This window comes from Maylandia zebra, linkage group LG23, assembly GCF_041146795.1.
Source record: "Maylandia zebra isolate NMK-2024a linkage group LG23, Mzebra_GT3a, whole genome shotgun sequence".
Taxonomy (NCBI): Eukaryota; Metazoa; Chordata; class Actinopteri; order Cichliformes; family Cichlidae; genus Maylandia; species Maylandia zebra.
In genome coordinates this window covers 34,489,155-34,510,244 of record NC_135188.1, presented here as the reverse complement: position 1 = coordinate 34,510,244, position 21,090 = coordinate 34,489,155, and the positions used below count along the sequence as shown (strand labels likewise).

Sequence of the window (21,090 nt, the reverse complement as noted above, 5' to 3'; positions counted from 1 at the left end):
TTAGGCTTTCTGTCGCCACTTGATGACCGCTTGTTGCCCTCCCTCCCCTCGCTTCCCCTCCATTGTTTGAGGCTTTGGTGAAGGGATTGACAGACACCGCATGTATTGCTGGAACTGCCCATGATTTGGAATAATACTGATATAGGGTAAGCCTCATTGTAACTAATAAAATGTGTTTTAAGCTGTATAATGTATAACGGTCAACGCGGAAGGGATGCTGATTGTTTAAGCTCGCGGTTGTTGGCTAACGCGATATGAGCAACAGTGAAGCTGTCAGCCAGCCACAGGATGGTTAAGCTAGCTAACGTATTTACAGTTTTTTTGGTTGTTAGTTTTCTTGTTAGCCGATATGCAAAACATTTTGTTAACTTTAGTTCGCATTTATTTATATAAATCTCTTATAACCTTCTTACTAGCCTTTATTACAAAAGTATAACTAAAGAACGGAGTGAGTAAATTTTAGCTAATGGTCAGCTCAACAAACAGACAGGTGTGCAATATCTTACGGTTCATTCGCTAGCTTAACTTTTTTTTTTCATGTGTCTGGATCCTCTGGAGAGTTCAGCCGATAAAGGTTCCAAGAAAAAGTACTTGATATCAGGAAAGCTTGGGCTAGCAAGAGAGTTTCATGTCTGCAGTGGCTGAACTAACTATCCCAGCAACTCCCTGTTAAATGCTATCAGCTGAATGAATGATGCCAAATTGAAGAATACCGTAGCTTTTTCATATTTATTTATGTGGTTAAACATTTTAATACTACTAATATTGTTATTATTATTATTATTATTATTATTATTATTATTATTATTATTAATAATAATAATTTGAATTTGAATTATTATTATTAATAATAATAATAATAATTCAAAACACATAATCCGTGGGGTTGTAGGGGAGGCAGTCTGTGCTGTTACTAAACAGCAAAACATTTCAAATTAAAGGTTATTTTCAAACTAAGTTCTGCTTAGTTAACGTGTTCATGGTGAATCATTAGATACTGAGTTTGTTTGGGGTCATAGTGAACTGGATTTATATGAGTTTATCGATGTTTTATGGTATTAAAAGAATCTGAACCTGATATAAGCAAAAAAAAAGTTTACATATATATCCATAACCTTTGTTCGAGAATGCACTGACAAGGCTATTTGTGGGGTCGTTGTTAAAAATTTTCTGCATTATTTTACACTGCTTGACTGCTTGCTGTGATTGTGGTGAGGTTTTTATGATCTTGCTCTGCTCCGTGTGGTGCAGACAGTGCTGATAACATCGCATCGTAAACAACGGATGTGGAGCCACTCAGTGAGATTTTTTTTTATAATACTCTCTAGATAATCCCAAGCATCTTTTAATGCATGTTGTTGTGGTTAAGATAATATTATCTTTTAACTGCGTATTGGATGACATACGTTTTGCCAGTATCAGCCAATGAGTATATCTGTCCAGATCTAGATTATAGTTGACAGTCAGATCAGATCAGATTAGTATTTTATGATGCTGTATGTGACTTGGTTTAATTCCTTTTGGCCAGTCATGACAAGGAATGCTGATGTTCCTGTGAGGGATTTCTGGTTATGCATCTAAAGCCCCTGGTGCAGTCAATCAAATGCGCTGCCTCCCCTGTGCACATGCCCTCCCTAGTTTGTCCGCTCTATCATGGGCTCAGTGCAGATGCTGTGATTAAAAAGCAAGGCCAATAACCGGTAAGGGAAAATGTCAAAAGAGATATCATTCTAAGCTAACTTCAACAAAGTCAAGTTGAGCATTGAGCTGAAGGTGTAGATCAGACATGAAGGGAGGTGACGCCTGCGAAAGGCTGATGTAAGCAGACAGTCCCTGTGGAAGAGCTCGGACAGACTCGTGCTATGTGTAGTGATGCGGTGATGAGTCTGTTTAAGTGTTACTTTCAGGGCTGCTTCCTTACTGCTGTGGATTTTACATCTTTATACCGTTGCCTCTCTTAAGTAGCAGTGGTCACAGTGAAGCCAGAGAGTGTTGTGTTTGTGTGTATGAGCCTAGCCAATGAACCACAAATTTCCATTTAATTTCTGAGTGCTTAGTCAGGAAGCTGTCTGCCTGTGACAGTCATGAAGTGACTCAGAGGCACTTGGACACCATCAGTCCTGGCATTTTAAATGGGAGAGAAAATAAGAAGCATTTGTTTGATAGAGATTCATATTAATGATTGACACATGCAATATTCTGTGCTTAAAATTGCTTCACGGCCTAATGTGATCATTTGAACCCTAGGATGAGTCAACTGGTCATTAATGGGTAGGTCCAGTATATCTACCAGGTGTTTAGTGGTAAGCAGCAAGTTTAGGCTTGCATGCATCTCATCTCCTTTAATCTCCTCTATTATGGAGATGATTGTTTAAGCGTCACTGTTATGTAAGGAGTGTATGAATGTTGCCCAAGGATTCTGTCCTTCCACAGGCATGCTCTCTGATAAACACCCACATAGAGTTTGTGTGCATCTGCATGCACAGGCTGCTGATGCAAAAGGTACTCAGCCTATTCCTAGCATGTCTCTTTCACAGACTGTATATGAAAGATAGAAGAAACCCCTGGATCTGAAAAGTTAGGCAATGTGCAATTTCTTTAAACCTAGATTCTTTCTAATTGCTTGTCATGTTGAAAACTACTAAGATGTACTAACACCGATGTACTTTTACACATGATGATCACTTGACTGGACAGAAGTGCTGCTCAGTTCGTGGAAAGAGTTGTATAACATCTCCTTTGTCCACTGTAGAGGGCTAGAGTCCACAGAAATAACCCTGATGACGTCATAGTCATATTGTTAACAGAGATCCTGTGTTCACATTTTAGAGCTTGAATTTGTGTTCACCTTTTATATAACGTCTATATAAATCAAGCAAACTGGATCATGGGAAATGTAGTCTGGCAAACTGAAAAACTTTTGACTTTTTTATGTTTTTCATGACTCCAACAGCAGCCAGTTAATTGAGATTAAAGATGTGTGTAAGGAAATAAGAATATATCTAGAGGCACATGTCCCATCCCTTTAAGACATCACATCCTGTCTCATTCCTTCGGTTAGGGCTGTGCGATATGACCAAAATCTCATATCCCGATATAAGACATCTATCGTCCCAATTAGAGCTGGGCGATAGAACGATAATGATATGTATTGCGAAACAACTTTTTCTCGATAGAAAAATTAAACTATTGCGATAGGCCTCGCCGCTCTTGTCCTCTTAAAAAAAAACAGAACAGCCAATCCAAATTAAGTAGCGCAGAGCCAAACCAATCACAGCCGCAGCGTCACGTCACGTGACTTGTTACGTACAGCACAAGGAAATCCAATAAAGTGGTGCATGCTCAATCTCTGACTGGAAGCGCTAATTCGTCATTCGGCTTTTGTCAGACTAAAGTAACTGTTAAAACTGTTTGAAAAGCTAAGCTACACAACAAGGAGAGATTGAGAATTTCCTTTTAGTTCTCAGTTTATTTGATATTGACAAAAGTTAGTCAATTTTGTCTGTTCTTCTGTAAAACAAACTAAGATTTATTTTTAGAATTAAAATTTTGTTTCTAAGTGGAATTGACAATTTAGTCTGTTTCGTTTGTTCTATTTTGAAACTTAAACGCTTTAGCGGCTGCCTTTTGTGTAGTTTGCAATATTTGCCTTTATTTATCTGAAAAAGTCTCATGTTCCTTAAGTACATCTACCCTGTTGAACTTATTATGGGAAATAAATATTTAAATCAAAACAAGCTGCTGATTATTTCACATTTTACTTGTGAGCAATGGCACATTTAAATCTTACAAATATATTTGGCTTATATCGTGATAGATATCGTTATTGCCTGAAATGAAAAAAACATATCGTGATATGAAAAAATCTCATATCGCCCGGCTCTAGTCCCGATAATGATATAAATCACAAAAATTTAACATTTTCTGTAAATTCTGTGAATCTCGGGCAGCTCGACTTGCGGGAAGTGTTTCCAGTTGCGCGTCATGTACCTGGAGTTGAGTGTTTTAACCGATGCATGAAACGACACATTTTTAGACATAAGTTGTAACGGCTGCCGTTTTCTTTGTGGGTATTTATTACACGGCGTGCTGCGGGGAAAAGCCTGTTCTAACGTTTGAGTCTGAGGTTTATTTTTTAGCACCTGGCGGCTCTTTTTTAATTCTCATCCGTAAATACTCTGCATACTCTTTCACGTGATTCAGTTTATTTTGAAAGGTCTTAACAGGATCTTGAGCTTTATTGTGAAAGGTTTATGTAGAAAATAAACAAGCGGACACGCGATGGTTTTACCCTCGTTGTTGCTAACGACAACGCATAAAAACAGGCTCTTGTCGTCGGTAGTGTGGTTATATTAAATATAAGAGAAAGAGAGAACTTTAAGAAATTTATATAGCCACTACAGTGACCATCAAAACGGTGAAAAAATATTGCCGTAAACAGTTTATTTTGCGACATCACGAAACAAACGATAGCGTAAAATGAAACGATAGACGTTTTTATATCGTCGTCCGATATATATCGTTATATGGAACAGCCCTACCTTCGGTCATCCCTTTAAGCATTGGAAGAGTTCATACAGAGACAGGCAACAGGATGTGGGCTGGCTCAATGTCACCCCTCCCTAAAAACTGTATGTGGAGTTATTGTCACAACATTTCTTCAATCAAAATCTCAGAGCCTCACCTTTAGTTTGTTTAGTAGAAGTAGAAGAAATCTTTTAGCGTTAGCATTTTAGCATTTATTTTAGATTTGTCCTTGCCTGAAAACGATATCTGTGGTTCAAAAATCAAACACTGTGGGTGGCTCTAAATGTTATAAAACAGGTGTGATGGAGAGCATAAGAAGGAAATGAGTCAGTCTGCTTTATTACCAGCTGCACACGTTACCTGGACATGAATATTGCCCCTCATTCAGCCTCTGTGGAGGTCACGTCTTTATCTGTGAGACCACTAACACTTCTCTCTTCTGTTTCAGGTAGCGGTGTGTATGGGCACACCGCCCTGTCAGCACAGGAACAGGATGTGATGTCATGCCAGTAGCAGCTCCTGTGTTCTGTCCAGCTTCTTCTTTTCACGAGTGGGAGAGCCTCCCCTCCTCACTCCCCCTTTCCAAAGACGGGATATGTTTGAAGTCAAACCCCAGGCGGTGGAGAAGAAAGAGTCGAGCACGGAGACAGGTGAGATGGTCTTCTGTATAAATATCATATATCAAAAGCTGCAGTACAGCCACCGATTTGCTTTGTGCACATTTTTAAATGCTGCTTTGTGAGTATCAGGTCTCCCTGAGGTACAGTATGTGGTGCCTTTAAGCCTGATGCTATAGTTAGCTCTGTTTGTCCTAGTAAACCACATATTTGTTCGAGTGGAAGGACATCGGCTTGTACAGTGCCTGAGCCAAGACAATATACACACACACACTGTTCATCAGCCCACACGCAAATCTCACTGGAGCTGCACAGCTTTGCCAAAATAAAAGCTTCCCTCTTCATTTATCACCTTAATGGAATGCCATTGTGCCATGATAATACCTCAGCCCACACACTTTTTGTCTGTTTTTGTGGCAAATAATTGATTTTTCAAGTGCTTTGTGGGGAATAAATAACTAAACAGCATAATCAGTATATCTGCACCATCTTAGAGAGCGGTTAGTGACATTGAACATCTCTCTAGTTCAAATCGGAGATCTATCTAGGGTTAAAGGGGAGCTGCAGTCCCAGTTGGTACAGTTGGAGTACATCCAACTCACTGGAAATCCACTGGAGAAGCAGTTAGTTGGTATCGAGAACTGCTACAAGGGCAGGCTGGCCAGTGAGCCAGGTGTTAGGGAAAACACAAGATGGGAAGGGCTGCTTGACTCCACACTGCCATCTGCTATTTGTTCTGCACGCACTGCCAGGAGTGCTGTGAACTTCTGCTGGCCCACCAATGGACTCATACTATTTCTAAATCAGCCTAAGCACCTTGTTGTGATAGAGCAGCTCTTTTGTTTGACTTTTTTATTGTTTAATTCTCAAAAAGTAAGGAATTCTTCATATGCCTGCCATTATGGACAATTTTAGACTAGAAGATTTTCCATCCATCCACCTTCCATTTATCCAATTCAAGGGCCTGTGCTGCAGCCTGTCCCAGTTGTCATAGGAGACACAGAGACTTAGTCAACTATTATTGACTAGAAGATTAATAAAAAAACAAAAAACAAACAAACAACAACATTAAAAAAACCCCAACAATAATGACAGTAATGGTTGCTCCACCAGCTGTTGGTGATGAGTTTTTTTGTCTGTCTTCCTCCAGACGAGGGGCTGGGCAGCAGCAGGAGGAATTATGGCTCCGGCTCACTGGGCTCCGGTTCAGTCGGCTCTGGCTCCGTGTACCTGTCAGACAGTCAGGACTGGGTGGTTTCCCCGAGCTGCTCCCCAGACGAAGGTCCCGGGAACAGCGCCATCTCCCCCATGCTGGCTGAGGAGACTTTCCGCTACATGAGTAAGTGTGTACATTTTGGTATATTTTTGCAAAGCTGCTTCCTTTTGCAGACGTCCTTTTGATTGGTTAAGCCTTGTACAACAGAACCGAGCAGATGGTGTGTGTGTGTGTATGTGTGAGTGCATTAGGCATGTGAGGGATTCTTTTTATGTGGCGCCGTTCAATTAAAGTCGCAGGGATTTAGTGTGGACATTATTTCGCACAGCGTTCGTCATTGTGTCTGTTTGTCTTTGCTTGTGTGACTGTGGCACTGTGTGTGTGGGTGTGTGTGTGTTTGTGTGTGAGAGAGAGAGAGAGAAAGATCCAGCACAGTTAAGTGCAGCGGAGTTCAAAACCAAAGCCAGAGTGAGTCACGGGACAGTAACAAGAGAGGCGGTGTAGATAGATAGAGAATGAAGACAAGAGAGCACAGAGAGGAGACACAACATGCCAGTGTTAAACATCCACAATGAGGAGGCGTACGATAAGTTTCCTGTGGAAGGTGAGCATGGGCTCAGTCCTCAGTACATGTCTGAAAGACAGAAAGAGAGAGAGAGACAGGCATCCAGCTTCAGTAAGCATGTCAGCAAGGTCAGGCAAAACGTGACAGCGTAGAGGGCAAAGTGTCTGTGTGTGTTACTAGAAAGGAAGTGGGCAAATCTGATGGTGTGTTTACATTTAAACAGGTTGCAGTATGCTGGAACGAGACAGGATAAACTTCCTGTTTTTCTCATAATTGCCAACGCTTTGTTTCCTGCGTTTGAAGATTATTTGATTTAACGTGAGCAGATCTTGATTGTTTCAGTTCACTGAATGTTTCGTCATTTCCTTTTATTAATGTTTGATCAAACCAACAATTTGAGCATTTCTCAAATAAATAGTAACTTAAAAAAAAACAAGTAATGAATGAAGTGTTTTAGTTGCACATGTGAGGAAATTGGACATTGGAGGAGTCTCAGTTTCATGGTGCTGTTTGCTCCACTTCTGCAAAGTTAAACACAGCCTATTAATAACATGTGCTGGGGCATGGCATGTTAAGATGTGTGAAAACACTTAGAGAGGTCTGATTTTGACATTCATATTTAGACTTTGCAGTTGACGCTGAAATATTTCAGTACTCTACTATGGTTATACGAGTATCAAGTATCCTGGTTTTAGTGTCATGTTGTGAAATTTGAAGAGTTTATACTGTAATTTAATGGCTGTTGAGGATCTTGTCATTTGGCTCGACGAGATGATGTCCCATCTCTTTTTCAAAGCCTGACAACAAGAGCTGGGAGTGTTTTTACGCTCCAGGATTTGAGTCGTAAAACTTTCTTGTCTGGGAAAAGACAAAGTTGTGAATAAAGGGTACTTATGCTCAATTCCAGTAGCTTTGCATGAGTTATTAACTCGAGTTATTAACCTGTGCATTTCTGCTGGCTCATGACGGAGCAAACATAGAGCGACCTAGAGTTGATTTGAAAGAGATAAGCTTTTTGAGTTTGATCCAGGTGTCATATTGGTGCGTCCATATGATTCTACCATTTATTCCTCACACTGCATTTTGAAGTTGAGTTTGTTGTATAATCACATGTTGAGTTTATTGATGCCAAAGGTTCAAGCAGCCATGACTCTGGAGATTCATGTTACTTAACAAGTAACACATTGACCACCCATTGGCCTGTTGTGTGTCTGTAGTTCATGAATTTATGTCAAAATGAAACAGAGGTTGGACTTTGCTGTTATGAAATTTATTGCGGCCAGAGTTCAGTTACTGCCTTGTATAAGTCAATACAACCTGCACTGCTTTCCCACCCTGCGATCAGCATGTGGTGTAAACAGTTTCATTTATTTATGCAGCATCTGATCATGATCAAGCCAGACTATGGACATACATAACCCATACAATGATGGCATGCTTTCAGCAGCAGGTAAAGGTATTAGTGTATGTTTTTGTCTGTGATTTTGTGTGTGTGGAACAGTAACTTGAGACATTATATGCATTATGTATGCACTGTAACTGTAACAAGGATAGCCGTGCTGGGCAGAGGTTATTTTTACCCGCTGGTTGTTGGAGTGCAGTGTCCAGATTCAGAGGTCATTGTAGGCTTCAGATTACTGGATGAATGCTCTCATCCATTTGAGCAGCTGCCTAGCTCAGCTTGTTACTTTTAATCCCTGCTGAAACTGTTTTATTACACTACATTTATTCAGAAAAAAAGATAGTGAGTCCGATGTGAATCTGTGCAACGCTGTGTCATAGTAAGCGATCGCTCTTTAGGTTAGATTATCGTTAACAGTACTTGGATTACACTTTGTTATTGTAGTTGTAGGTGTTTGTACAGTAAGCAGTAAACTGGGATTGCACAAAGAAGTTGTAATAAGGTTGTAAGTTTTTGATCAAACCAACAGAAGTAAATATTCTAAATGAGTGTTGGGGACACGCATCACTCTGTTAAAGGGCTTCTAGCTGAAACCAGATGGCTCATTGATTAGGGTTGCCACTTTTCTTTGAACAGGTGGAACGCTGAACTGTGCAGCGCTGGTGACACCCACTCAGGTGCTAAAAGCAGACCAGACTAATCGATGTGTAGATTCTCTGACTCTCAACAAACTAATGTCTCTACATGATGTTGGTTTATTGAAACTTTCATTTTTCTGCCAGTGTTTGTCTCTTTCCTTTTCCTTTCTTTTTCCATCTGTCTTAAAACTGGCTGGTTTACTTCTACACCATCTGAACTTTCCCCTCTTTTTCTCTCTCTACATCTCTCTCACTAGCATATCTTGCTTTGGAACCTCCTTCTTATTCCCACCCAGGCTCTCAGAGCCTCTCCAAAGGTATCCTACTTTTCCTACTTGCCTGTTCTTCTCTGGAACTTCATTTAACTCAAGTGTGAGAGAGGGGCTTCTGTCAAAAGTGTGGCCACACACTTCTAGGATGTGATCTAGGATCCGTTCCTAGGCCACTGATTGGGAGCCCCTCTCCACTTTTTGCATGTAAACAATAAGACAAGAGACTTGCATAGTAAAGGTCTTCTGCTTCCAACTGTAGTACTGTACTGTGTACTGTAGTCAGCTTGTAGTACAGTTATTAATTTGTAAAGCTAGTGTTCTTTTTAAATTCAGACCACTAGCACGTGTTGCATAATTATTGCTCCAGCAATAATCATTTAGCAATTTAGTGGACATAATTTGGACCACGCGTCCATAATCAGATGCTAAAAAGTGTAAAGAATGGTGATGTTATGTGGCTATAATAGCCAAGTAGCTCCTAACGTTGCTTGTGGTCAGAATTCTTTATTATGTAGTAGACCATGCATGTTAAAGACGTGTCCAGTAATTGATTTTATTTTCATGTTTGTGTGGAGTTGCTTGGATGCACAGTGTGCATGCCAGAGTGTGGATTCTAGATTTTTTTTAGATGTGTGTAGGGATGGGTATCGTTTAGGTTTTATCCGATACCGGTGCCAAATCGGTACTTTTGAAACGGTGCCGGTGCTTAAACGGTGCTCGAACCGGTGCTTAAAGAATGGAGAACACAAAATTGGTCCAAAAACCTCTCATGTTCAGCTGGTTCACCAGGCCATCAGACTGCTGAACACGTCATAGACACCTCAGCTTCACTACTGGAACTTTAACATTATGCACTCCATACTGTACAGTAATGCCACTGTTTTGCACATGTCTCAACTCTGTATATTTTATATATTTTATTTATTGTTTACTCTATTTAATTTGTAAAATATGTGTACACACACACACACACACACGTAGGAAAATATTTACTATACACATCCAGAAATGCATATACTATTATATATTGTACATATATTTATTAGTTTCAGATGTAGCCATTCTTGTATTTTGCTTGTTTACATTATTGTATTTTGCACAACTCTGTTGCTTGTGAAGCTCGCACACAAGAATTTCACTCACATGTGCTGTACCAATGTACCTGCACATGTGATGTGACAATAAAAGTGATTTGATTTGGTTTGGTTTTTGTAAAAAGATAACAATGTGTGCCTTTTCTGCAGCTATAGGGCATATATGGTATCACTCTTGGCTGGAAGCAGTGCTTAATCAATGGAAAAAACACAAACTTTGTCCAAAAACCTCTCATGTTTAACTGTTTCCCTCTTTTTCTTTGGTCATTTTAGCCTTTTTGGCCAGGGTGAAGGGAGTATCTGCCATCAAACAAGAAGACAGCCGCATGTAGATATGATGATGTTTGCTAGTTCACCTTACATGCATTAATTTAATAACGTGGTTAGCCTACTCAACGTAAATTACTCACGCAGAGAAGAACGGCTGCTGCTGCCATCATCATCCGTCATCATTTCTGCTACACTGGCAGGGCTAGGGGCCAGGACTCTCCTCTTCGTGTTTTTGGGTATGTTGCTAACTCCGGGTCCGATAACAGGCACCACACCGCAGTAGATGCGCTCGGTGTGAGGTCTCGCAGCAAGCTATCAAATACAGCGCATTTCTTGGTTTTTGGAGAAAAAAAAAACGCTATGCGTCGCCAGGTGTTTCATCGGATTTGAGGAGTTACCTCCTTTGTCAGTATCACAGTATCAGCTTAAAGCACTTGTTGCAGGCTGCTGAGTTTGCATCTTTTGCTGTGAAGTACAGCCAGACTTTTGACCGCTTCGCCTTGGACATTTTTAATCTGTAGCTCTGCATAAAAGAACGTACGTACCTGGCCCCGCCTACTATCCTCGGAAACGTAAAATGATTGGCTAGAAGTGTATCACAGCTCAGGAAAAAAAAGCACCGAAATAAAGCACCGAAATGTGCGCTGCTTTTTGGTCTGGTTACTACCGTTTATGTCAGAACCGGTGCCATCATGGCACCGGACACCGGTACCCATCCCTAGATGTGTGTGTGTGTGTGTTTTTGCTTGTTTGCTGCCTAAAAGTTAACGTTTTCCCTCTGGCCAGTCCTCAGTGCTGATCGAGTGGAACAGATGACCAAGACGTACAATGACATTGAAGTGGTCACACACCTTTTGGCTGAGGTAGGGCGTTGACCTCATTTGTGATAATTTTTTTGAGCTAAGAAAACAACAGCCAGTTAACTGATTAACCCTGGGTGCCTTGTGTTCTATTTGAACAGCGGGACAGAGATTTGGAGTTGGCAGCTCGGATTGGTCAGTCACTTCTACAGAGGAACCACCTGCTACAGGAGCGAAATGAGGTCTTAGAGGAGCAGATAGCACAGTCTGTAGATCAGGTAACTGTTTTTATTCACTTTAAAATGTGTAAATAATGTTTTGTGCTACATAAAGAGAGGGTGATAGTATGATCAATTTAAATTAGGGGTGAGGGAACTCCAGGCCTCAAGAGCATGGTGTCCTGCAGGTTTCAGATGTGTCCTTGATCCAGCACAGCTGATTTAAAGGCTAAATTACCTCCTCAACATGTCTGCATGATCTAGTGATATTGTTGTAATAGGTTTTTAAAAGAGAAATAGAATAAAGCATTTAGACATTTGAATAATAAAAAGGGGCTCTAAAATAGATCCCTGTGGTACACCTTTTCCTAATAGTTAGTTAGCTAGTTAATAGTTGCGGTAGATGCCTGCCCCTCCCTGAGCGTGGTTCTGACAGAGGTTTCTTCCTCTTAAAACGGAGTTTTTCCTTTCCACTTTTGCCAAGTGCTTTCTTATAGGGGTCTTCTGATTGTTGCGGTTTCTCTGTATTGCTGTAGGGTGTTTACCGAACTATATAAAGCGGCTCGAGGTGACTGTTGCTGTGATTTAGAACTATATAAATAAAATTGAATTGAATTGAATATCTCATGGACCAAAAAATGCTTGATATACATTAATAATGTACTATTTTTTAAATGCATCTGCAGCCAAAATAACATACCATTTTATTTCAATAAAATGGTATTTCTGCCACAAGTCATGCATGTTTGCTGTATACATACAAATATTCCATTCACTTTCCAGCTTTAAACTAAACTTCAACCAAAAAAATTGAAAGTTAGATTTTTGTATCTCTAGAAAAAGAGAGCTTTAAAATGTTAAAATCCTGTAAACACCAATCACTTTTCCTAAACTGTCCACATTGGTCAGGTTCATCAGCTGCAACATGAGCTCAGTAAGAAGGATGAATTGCTGCGGATGGTGGCCAGCGCCTCTGAGGAGAGCGAGACCGATTCCAGCGTGTCGACCCCACTGCGGCAACCTCACCTGCCGGGGGGAACCGCCGCTGCTGCACTTAGTCAGCTGGAGTCCCTGCAGAGCAAGCTGCAGGACCTAGAGGAAGAAAATCTGGCACTGAGAACCGAGGTATGTCGTTCTTTGGGAAGCAAATTGATCAGAAGCAGATGTTGAAGTATAATCTCTGCTGCAAACTGAGCTTTTTTGACTTATCCAGGCTTGTCAACTCAAAAGAGACACCATCACCTATGAGGAGAAGGAGCAGCAGCTAGTGAGCGACTGTGTCAAAGAGCTCCGTGAGTTTTTCTTGAAGTTTGCAAACTTATGTTCAAAAGGAACTTTTACAGATCAGGCATCTGAATTTAATCTTTGGTGTGTTTGTGTATATCACACGTGGGGTCAGGCGAGTCCAACAGCCAGATGGTTTCGTTGACTGAAGATCTATCTCAGAAGAACGAGGAGCTGCTCAGACACCAGGAGGAAATCGCTCAGCTGCTTTCCCAAATAGTCGAGCTGCAACACAGAGTGAAGGAGGTGGGCAAGCTTAACTGCTAGCACTGATTACCTACTGTAGATGCTGGCACAGTGTGTGAACGCTCTTGGTGTGATGCTGTTTATCTCCAGCTGGCTCTGGAGAAAGAGGAGCTCAGGATCCACCTGCAGGCCTCCAAAGATGCTCAGAGACAGCTCACAGCAGAGGTACAGTCTCATACGAGTGTTCAAGTTCCTTTTTAGAGCAAGACCAGTTTAATTATTCTACAAAGATGCAAATGTGATCATATAATGTAGGTTTGTAGCTTTTATGTCAAGCCTTTGTAAGAAACCACACTTATGGTTTGTGTTGGAGCCGGTTTACAGCAATTTAGAGCTTTAACGTTGTCAAATCTGTCAGTCTGATCTGATTTTCATTCCTAACATCATTCCTAATACAAGGGAAAATGATGTGTTTCCCTAAAAACTGTGTCCTAAAAGCATAAACAGTAAATTTAGGTCAGAGTATTGAGAAATATCACAAACTAACCACCTCCTATTCCCAGTTTTATTTTACTTTTTTAAATAAATTCATATAAATATACAAACTTGTGAGTAATTTTGCCCGATTATTTGCACGTGTCTGCTGCAGCTCAACGAGCTGGCCGAGAGGAATGCTGAGTGTGTAGAGATGCTCCATGAGTCGCAGGAGGAGATCAAAGAGCTGCGCAGTAAAAACAGCCCCTCAGCTGGGATGCGCCGGCACCTTCCCTACGGCCTCTACCCCATGGTGAGAGAAACGCACCCTTGAACTTTTATTTGGAGCACACAGAGGAAGATACAGTGCCTGGCACATGTGTTCACAAGGAATCATACAGCTGCTATTAACCCCTTAACACCCAGTGTGTTGTATTTGCTACATAAAGTTTTTTGTGACTTTTTGAGTTCTACAACATCGGTGAGATTTTTATTTTACCCTTGAAAAACCTAAATAAACTGCACAACACATTTCATATTTCAGGCTTTAAGGGTTTAAGGAGGTAACCGTATCTGGCTTTAGACATATTCTTTAAAGTTTTTGTTGAGTATAATGTGGGAGTCTGTAGGATATTGGTAAATGTAAATGGTAAATGGCCTGTGTTTGTAAAGCGCTTTACTTAGTCCCTATGGACCCCAAAGCGCTTTACACTACATTCAGTCATCCACACATTCACACACACATTCACACACTGGTGATGGCAAGCTACACTGTAGCCACAGCTGCCCTGGGGCGTGCTGATATTGGCTTGCTTTTGGGAGCCAGCCTGAAGTGGCCACTTGAGGAGCTGCAGTTTTTGGCCTGTGTGCATTTATTTTTTAGGCTTGGATGAATTAAACTGAACAGTGACTGTAAATATTACTTTTGTTGAATCCACAGCATACTTTTAATCCTCCGTATGTGTCCTGTTTTTACAGGAATCCTTGGCAGCAGAGATTGAGGGAACTATGAGGAAGGAGCTGAGTATAGAGGAGGAGACCGCCTTTCAGGACCAAAGGTTAAAAGCTGCAGAATGTGTTTGCTGCTGAGGATGACAGTTGGTGTTGGAGAACTCGTACTTTTTTCCAGACTTTTCATGGGTTTGAAAAGTTTAGGTGTCTGCATTATATTTTAGGTCTAGTCTCTGACCTTTCACCTCATTTTCCTATAGAATTTCCCAGAAGCGAGTCTTCCAAACAGTCCGCTCCGTTAATGCCTCAGTACTACGATCAGCTTCAGCAAACCCACCAATCCCTGGCTCCGGACAGAGCTCTCTGGTGATGACAGCGCAGCCGTTTCAGTCCACACAGGGGTAAGTTTCAAAGAGCATTTTCTGTTTTGGAAGAGATTTATGCTCGATTTCAGGTCATAACATGCATGTTTTGCAGGGAGGAGGGCCGAGTGGGCCAGCCTGGTTGTCCGGGAGGAAACGACCTCACTAGAGCACTCCACCGCCTGTCATTGCGCCGTCAGAACTTCCTGTCCGAGCGACAGTTCTTCCAGGCGGAGCGGGAAAAGAAGGTGCAGGCCCTGGCGGAGGTGGAAGGAGAAGGCAGTTGCTGCAGCTCACCAATGGGCAGTGCAGTCTCGTCTTTCTCCAACCTGTCGGATCTCTCCATCGCCTCCACTGTTTTTAAGACTTTCCTGCCTGAGAAGCTCCAGATTGTCAAACCCATGGAAGGTAATGTTTGCTTTGTTGACACCTCGAAGGTTATCGTTTACTACAAGGTGATGTAATCCAATTAAAGAAACCTCCAGCAGAACCAGGCTCAGGGAGAGGTGGGGTTGGTTGGGGTGAGGGGAGGAAGACAGGACAAGGACATGCAGTGGAAGAGAGCCAGAGATTATTAATAACTAATAATTAAATGCAGAGTATGCAGTAACACATGCTGACATTTCTTTCTCAGGCTCGCTGACACTGCACCACTGGCAGCAGCTGGCCAAACCTCACCTGGGAACCATCCTGGACCCACACCCTGGAGTAGTGACTAAAGGTTTTCGTCCATTGGCTCAGGACGCTGTGTACCACCTGTCTGACATGGAGGAGGATGAAGAAGATGAAGAAAACAGAAGGAATGGTATCCTGGAGAAAGGAGCAGCAGAGCGGAGTAAGGAGGAGGAAGATGAGGAGGAGGAAGGCGGAATCACCTTTAACGTGCGCTGCTCATCTACACCCGAGGAGAAAAAGGACAGAAAGCATGCGGTATCATCTGTCCCAGTGCCACCTCTCTCCACTGGGAGTCCAGCTGCTTCCTCCTCCATCAGGTTAGACATCTGCCCTACACCCCTTCATGCCACAGAGAAACCCGGCCAATCGCCTCAGCCCATTCCAGGAGCCTCTGGAGCAGGACTCCAATCACAAAGCCAAACCTTGACATCGACAGCAGTATCTTCCTCTGGTAAAAATCACTTTTTGTAGCTTGTTATTGCTCATCATTTCCAAGGTGCGCGTGTTTGGTTTTCTGAAGTTTTCTTGTTTGTTCAGTCCAAAACCCAGGGAAGTGTCAGAGCTCCACCTTTTCCACCTACACCTTCACTACCTGCCGCATTCTGCACCCGTGTGACATCACACAGGTCACCCCAAGGTGAGTCCTCTTCAAGAAAATAAGCATCCCATAAACACTGTTATTGTTCTAACACAGACTCTCCTTTTCTTGCTTTCAGTTCTCAGTCATCCCACATGGCGAACACGCCTAGCTCCATGAGGACGGGTCCCAGCACCCCTGTGACTCCCTGCAGACTCAGTCTGGGTGACTCTTTCCCCCCTCGACGTCTGCCTGCACCCCCCAGTGGCCTGACCAAGCTGGTCCTAGAGAGGGGTATTTCTGCACAAGTCTCCAACCCTCCTCCAACCCCGAGACCCGCCCCCTGGCAGCCCCTTTTCCAGCTTCTGCCAAGCACGCCCCCCAACTCCCCCTCCCACTCTCCTGCCCCTTCCCCAGTGCCTACAGAGCCCCGCCAACACCCAGCTGACAATTTCCTGGCCTCGCGGCCCGCAGAGCTTTTTCTCCAAGACGTTTATGGGTTAAACCTGGGCCGCGCTCCGCATCCTGACCTACCAAGCCCATCCCAAGAAACCCCAGCCCTCATCTCATCCGCCAAATCAGGCAGATCCAGGCCCGACCCGGCCAGTGTTGGTTTGGTGGAGAAGCTCCGGCAGCTGGGATTCACTAAGGTGTTGCATGGTTCTGAGTCTGATGCTTCAATGCCACGCCAGGATTCTGCCACATTTGTGTCAGCAGGTGGAGGGAGCCTTTTAGATGGCCTGAGGCGCAACCAGAGCCTCCCGGCTATGATTGGTGCCCGAGCTGGAAAGTCAGCCGGTCACTCAGCTCCTCCTCCTCACCCCAGGACCCTGGCTATCCCCCCACCTCCATGGGGGAACCTAAAAGAAAGACGGCGGCATCTTGCCTCTATCTCCTACCCAAGTTCGGCCAACCGTTGAACTTAACAGAACATCAGTCCCCTCCTTTATTCCTCCACCACATCTCTCCTCCTTTCTGCCTTTGGAGAGAGAAGTCAGGGCAGCGGTGGGCAGAACAATCCGTCCTTTTTTGGAACTTAATTTTAAAGCACAATTTAATGATACTGACTGTTTTAGCCACCCTGCATTTTCTGTGTATGTGGATGTCTGCCATGCTGATAGTTAAAAAGGCCTTAGCTTGCCTCTGAGTGGGTCATCCTCTTCTCAGTCTTATATTAAATAGACTCAGTAGTTCTCCAGTGAGGCTCTAGATGTTAGGCATGGGTAGAGGAGGGCAAGAAAGGAAAATGTAAGTGTACGAAGGTTTGTGGAAGTTGATTAGAGAAAAGTAAAGGAAGAAGTGAAAGAAGGGCGAAAAGGGTGTCAGTATGTTTATGTCAGAAGACGGGGTTTCCGCCATATCAGTTAACATAGGGGGTTCAAGTAGCCCAGGCTGGAAAGCAGGCATTTTTCTCTCACAATTGTCATTAAAAAAATGTTCAGAAAATCTATATTGTTGTAATAAATGTATAACTGTACAAACTTGGTAATTGATAAGTTTTGGTTAACGACCCATTAGCATACACTAGAAGAATGCTATGGGCAAAATTAGCTTTACTGTAAAAAAACAAAACAAAAAGTCATAAATTTGTTCAGTTCGATTCAGTTTGTACATATTAACAATATTGTGTGCAAAAGTTTAAACATACATGTGTAGGGCTGCCACGATTAGTCGACTAGTCACGATTACGTCGACTATTAAAATCGTCGACTACTAATTTATTAGTCGACGCATCGTTTGAAGCTTTGTAAGATCACAAAAGACGCAGGAATGAGTAGTAGGATTTAAGAGTGTAATAACGGACTGAAACAGAAGATGGCAGCACTGCATGTACAAGGATGCCAGCTGCCGTTAAACCCCGAAGAAGAAGCTGTGTCCCATAATTCATAGTGCGGCCCAGCGCACTTGTCAACAATGGCGACAGCTAGTTAGTTTTAATATTACTCTTATTATTTCTGGGTCACAAAATAAAGTTTAACATATTTTGAGGCGAGAATGTAGCTGTGTAAACTTCAAATATCTGCTCAGTTTATTAAGACACCACATACTTTCAAAAGCGCTCCGACGTTTTTGGAGACGTCTGTTACCCACCAGCTCGATAGCTAGCCGGGGGCAAGGCTCACTAGAGCCCGTGAGAACACCGGACTCCCGGCAAATCGTTTTCAAACCCACCGCTGTCTTTCGCTACTCAGGTTAAACATATACAAGTCACTTAGATAACTTAAAAATGTTATTGTTTGGCTTTTTTTAGTATTTTATTTGTTCCTGAGTAAATCGGTTTGGCTGAGATTAAAGTTTTTACACAGCTGAATAAACATCAGGCAGACAGCTGATTATCAGAACTGTGAGATGCTCGAGAATATTCTCCGGTGTCCTGTTATATTTTAGATAGCAAGGAGTTTATTAAACTCCACCGAAACAATCTGCAAATTTCATTAAAATTTAATAAACTATCATCTTGTCTTTATTTTTAGTTAGCACGTACTTTAAACACTCCAAGCTATAAGCTAATGATAGTTATATAAGAGCAGATGCATGCTGGTGCAATAAGCTGTACGTTTTACGTCCAATGGATGACGATCTGATTAGTCGACTAATCGCAAAAATAATCGGTGACTAGTCGACTATCAAAATAATCGTTTGTGGCAGCCCTATACATGTGCATAATTTTGACTACAAACAATTATTTTGGCATTACCTGCATTCATTCCTATTCATTAAGGACTGTGCCATGAGCGCCCCCTGCTGCAGCCGTAGTTGAATTGCAAGCACTTTGTGTACAGTAGGATTAAAAGGAAACACACCGTTTCCCATTGACCAGCTGTGACACACCTGTGCACACAACAGGTAACGAGAGACTGTAGAGTTTATTTTTGGCTTTCCAGCTTTTAAAAGCGAGAGCACCAATCATGCTAAACATCATTTGCATACAGTAAAAAAGCCTAGCAGTTCTGTTATTAGTGGACATAAGTGGATGGATACCAACTAGAAAGCAAAACTATTCAATTTGAACAACTTTTTTCGGGCTGGTCTTATGTGTGTAAAGTGGTTAACAGTAACAGTAGGCTAATGACATATTAGCTAAATTAATATATGGAGCTGTTGTGTAAAAACAAAAATATCTGGTGTTTAAGGAGCTTGTAATACACTGGCAGAAACCCTAAAACATGAAAGAAGAAGAAAATAAGGGAGAGGGGGTAGGGGGGCTTCTGGGGTCTTGCTGTTTTAAGGGCTTCTCAGTTATAGAACAACATCCTGCTAGCTCATAGCGTAGCAGTTGCTTTCTTCATACATACAGGTAGGAGGACAAGCTTGGAGACTTCAACCACTCGCTGGTTTAGCAGCTGAACATGCCAGTATTATTGTAACAGTTTTACAGTGTTGCACGGATGTCCAGTGACCGTCCATGCACCATGCCCAACCCCTGCATGAACACCACCTTGTCTGCTGGTCCCAGCATGCACCTGTTGGCAGACAGTTAGGATGAAGGCAAAGACAAAACCAAATGGGACATCAGGCAAAAAAACAAATAGGGTGAAAGTTTTCCTTCAGGTCTTTGTGTTTTGCGTGTGCGTGCGTGTTTATGTTTGTGTGTTTTTAATGGTATGAGGCCGTATGTGGAAACTAGCACTGCTCTAGTTTGAGTTCCTTTTTTAAGCTGTATTTGGACATGAGTTGCACTTAGTGGGATTAAGAGGTTTAAGGGTCACTGCTTGCTTTGACAATAGATGTTCAGGTTTGGGCTGTAAAGAGGGAATAAAAACACTCACTTATTATTTTAGCTGTTAACCTAATTCAGATTTGATCAAGATTTGATCAAAATATGTTTCTCCTTTATCTCATGGATGTATACAGTTTGTGTATCGGCCAGCAGGTGGTAGTGTTCTGTAGGAAAACATCTGACATCATTCTGTACATGTGACAGGCTATAGCATTAAAAATAAGGAAACTTAGAGCTTTGTGCTTTATCCCTGTGACCCTTCAGTGCTATTGTTCCCAACCAGACCTTGCCCCGCCCCCCCATCTCCAGTAACTGCACTTTTAGTTTTTTGTGTTTAACCTTTATTTTATTGATGAAAGAGTTTGATCTACATAAATAAGAGACATTTAGCATAATTGTGAATGTTGTAACAATATCAGCTAACATCTTTCCATAAAAATTTGGATAAGTAGCATTTTGTTGTGCTTTTCACATGAAGGGAATCCAAACTCAGTATTATTTTTAATTTTGAATATTCTGGCTTATACATGTGTTTGTGATGCATTTAGCAGCTAATTAACAATAATGCTTTAAAGGGCAACAAGAGCTTCAGCTGAATGTTTAATAGGAGAGCAGGACTGCAGAGGGGAAGGAAGGTACATTCATAAAGTTGGATAACTTCCATCCCCTTGAAGCAGGAGGTTCTCTGGCTATAAGAGAAAATGTCCTGCGATTCCTTCATGTCTCATGCCTATTATTCATGTCTATCTTTTTAAATAAATAAAAAAATATATATATTGCCCGTCTCACTGTTTTGTTATGATTTGATGGAAGTTGACTTAAATTCCAGACAAATGGTTTGCAGTTGGGTGTAAATTCAGTCCACTGTATGCAATACACTAATTCTATTGCAAATTTCGTGACAATCTCTCTGTTAGTTATGGGATATTAAAAGTTTGGGACTAAAATGTTTGATTTTTTTTTTTTAAGACTGCCATCTAACTTCAGTGGATTCCATAGACTGTACATAAAAGATAGTTGGGTTAATGACCGTATTTGGAAGAGAGACTAAAGTGCTAAGCTAATGCTAACTTGCTTAGTTAACACCTCACCATCTGACACAACTGGCAGATGGTGAGGTGAGGGAGACGGGCTGTGGAAGGGAGCCAGAGTAATAATACATATTGAGTAAATGCAGAGCTAAATGAGGATTCATGGTGACCTTATCCAGTGCCAACTTTATGCTTTATTAAAACAAAGTT

The 21,090-nt window shown here is 41.9% G+C and overlaps 1 protein-coding gene across 5 annotated transcripts; it reads left to right on the top strand.

Moving 5' to 3' along the window:
- Positions 1-9: 9 nt before the first annotated feature.
- Positions 10-20,627, top strand: trak2 (trafficking protein, kinesin binding 2). 5 transcript variants are annotated; one of them, XM_076880408.1, is made up of 17 exons: positions 10-146; positions 4,976-5,177; positions 6,295-6,487; positions 8,964-9,004; positions 11,388-11,464; positions 11,563-11,679; positions 12,529-12,744; positions 12,833-12,911; positions 13,019-13,149; positions 13,240-13,314; positions 13,739-13,876; positions 14,542-14,621; positions 14,775-14,915; positions 14,992-15,284; positions 15,511-16,002; positions 16,089-16,188; positions 16,268-20,627. In XM_076880408.1, exons 2-17 carry the CDS (start codon positions 5,123-5,125, stop codon positions 17,046-17,048), a joined length of 3,009 nt encoding a protein of 1,002 aa, XP_076736523.1. In that variant the 5' UTR covers positions 10-146; positions 4,976-5,122; the 3' UTR covers positions 17,049-20,627. The 5 variants fall into 5 exon arrangements, with proteins under 5 accessions (XP_076736523.1, XP_014268622.2, XP_023010800.2 ...); XM_014413136.4 differs by lacking the exon at positions 8,964-9,004 and adding an exon at positions 9,223-9,282 and having other exon boundaries at positions 11-146; positions 6,295-6,483; XM_023155032.2 differs by lacking the exons at positions 10-146; positions 4,976-5,177 and having other exon boundaries at positions 6,445-6,483.
- The last annotated feature ends 463 nt before the right edge of the window (positions 20,628-21,090 follow it).

Excerpts from the sequence above, each read along its gene's own strand:
- trak2 (XM_014413136.4), top strand. The coding sequence starts at position 5,123 with ATGTTTGAAGTCAAACCCCAGGCGGTGGAGAAGAAAGAGTCGAGCACG. Across the intron at positions 6,484-9,222 it reads GGAGACTTTCCGCTACATGA|CATATCTTGCTTTGGAACCT; the intron begins GTAAGTGTGTAC and ends CTCTCTCACTAG. Across the intron at positions 15,285-15,510 it reads GATTGTCAAACCCATGGAAG|GCTCGCTGACACTGCACCAC; the intron begins GTAATGTTTGCT and ends TTTCTTTCTCAG.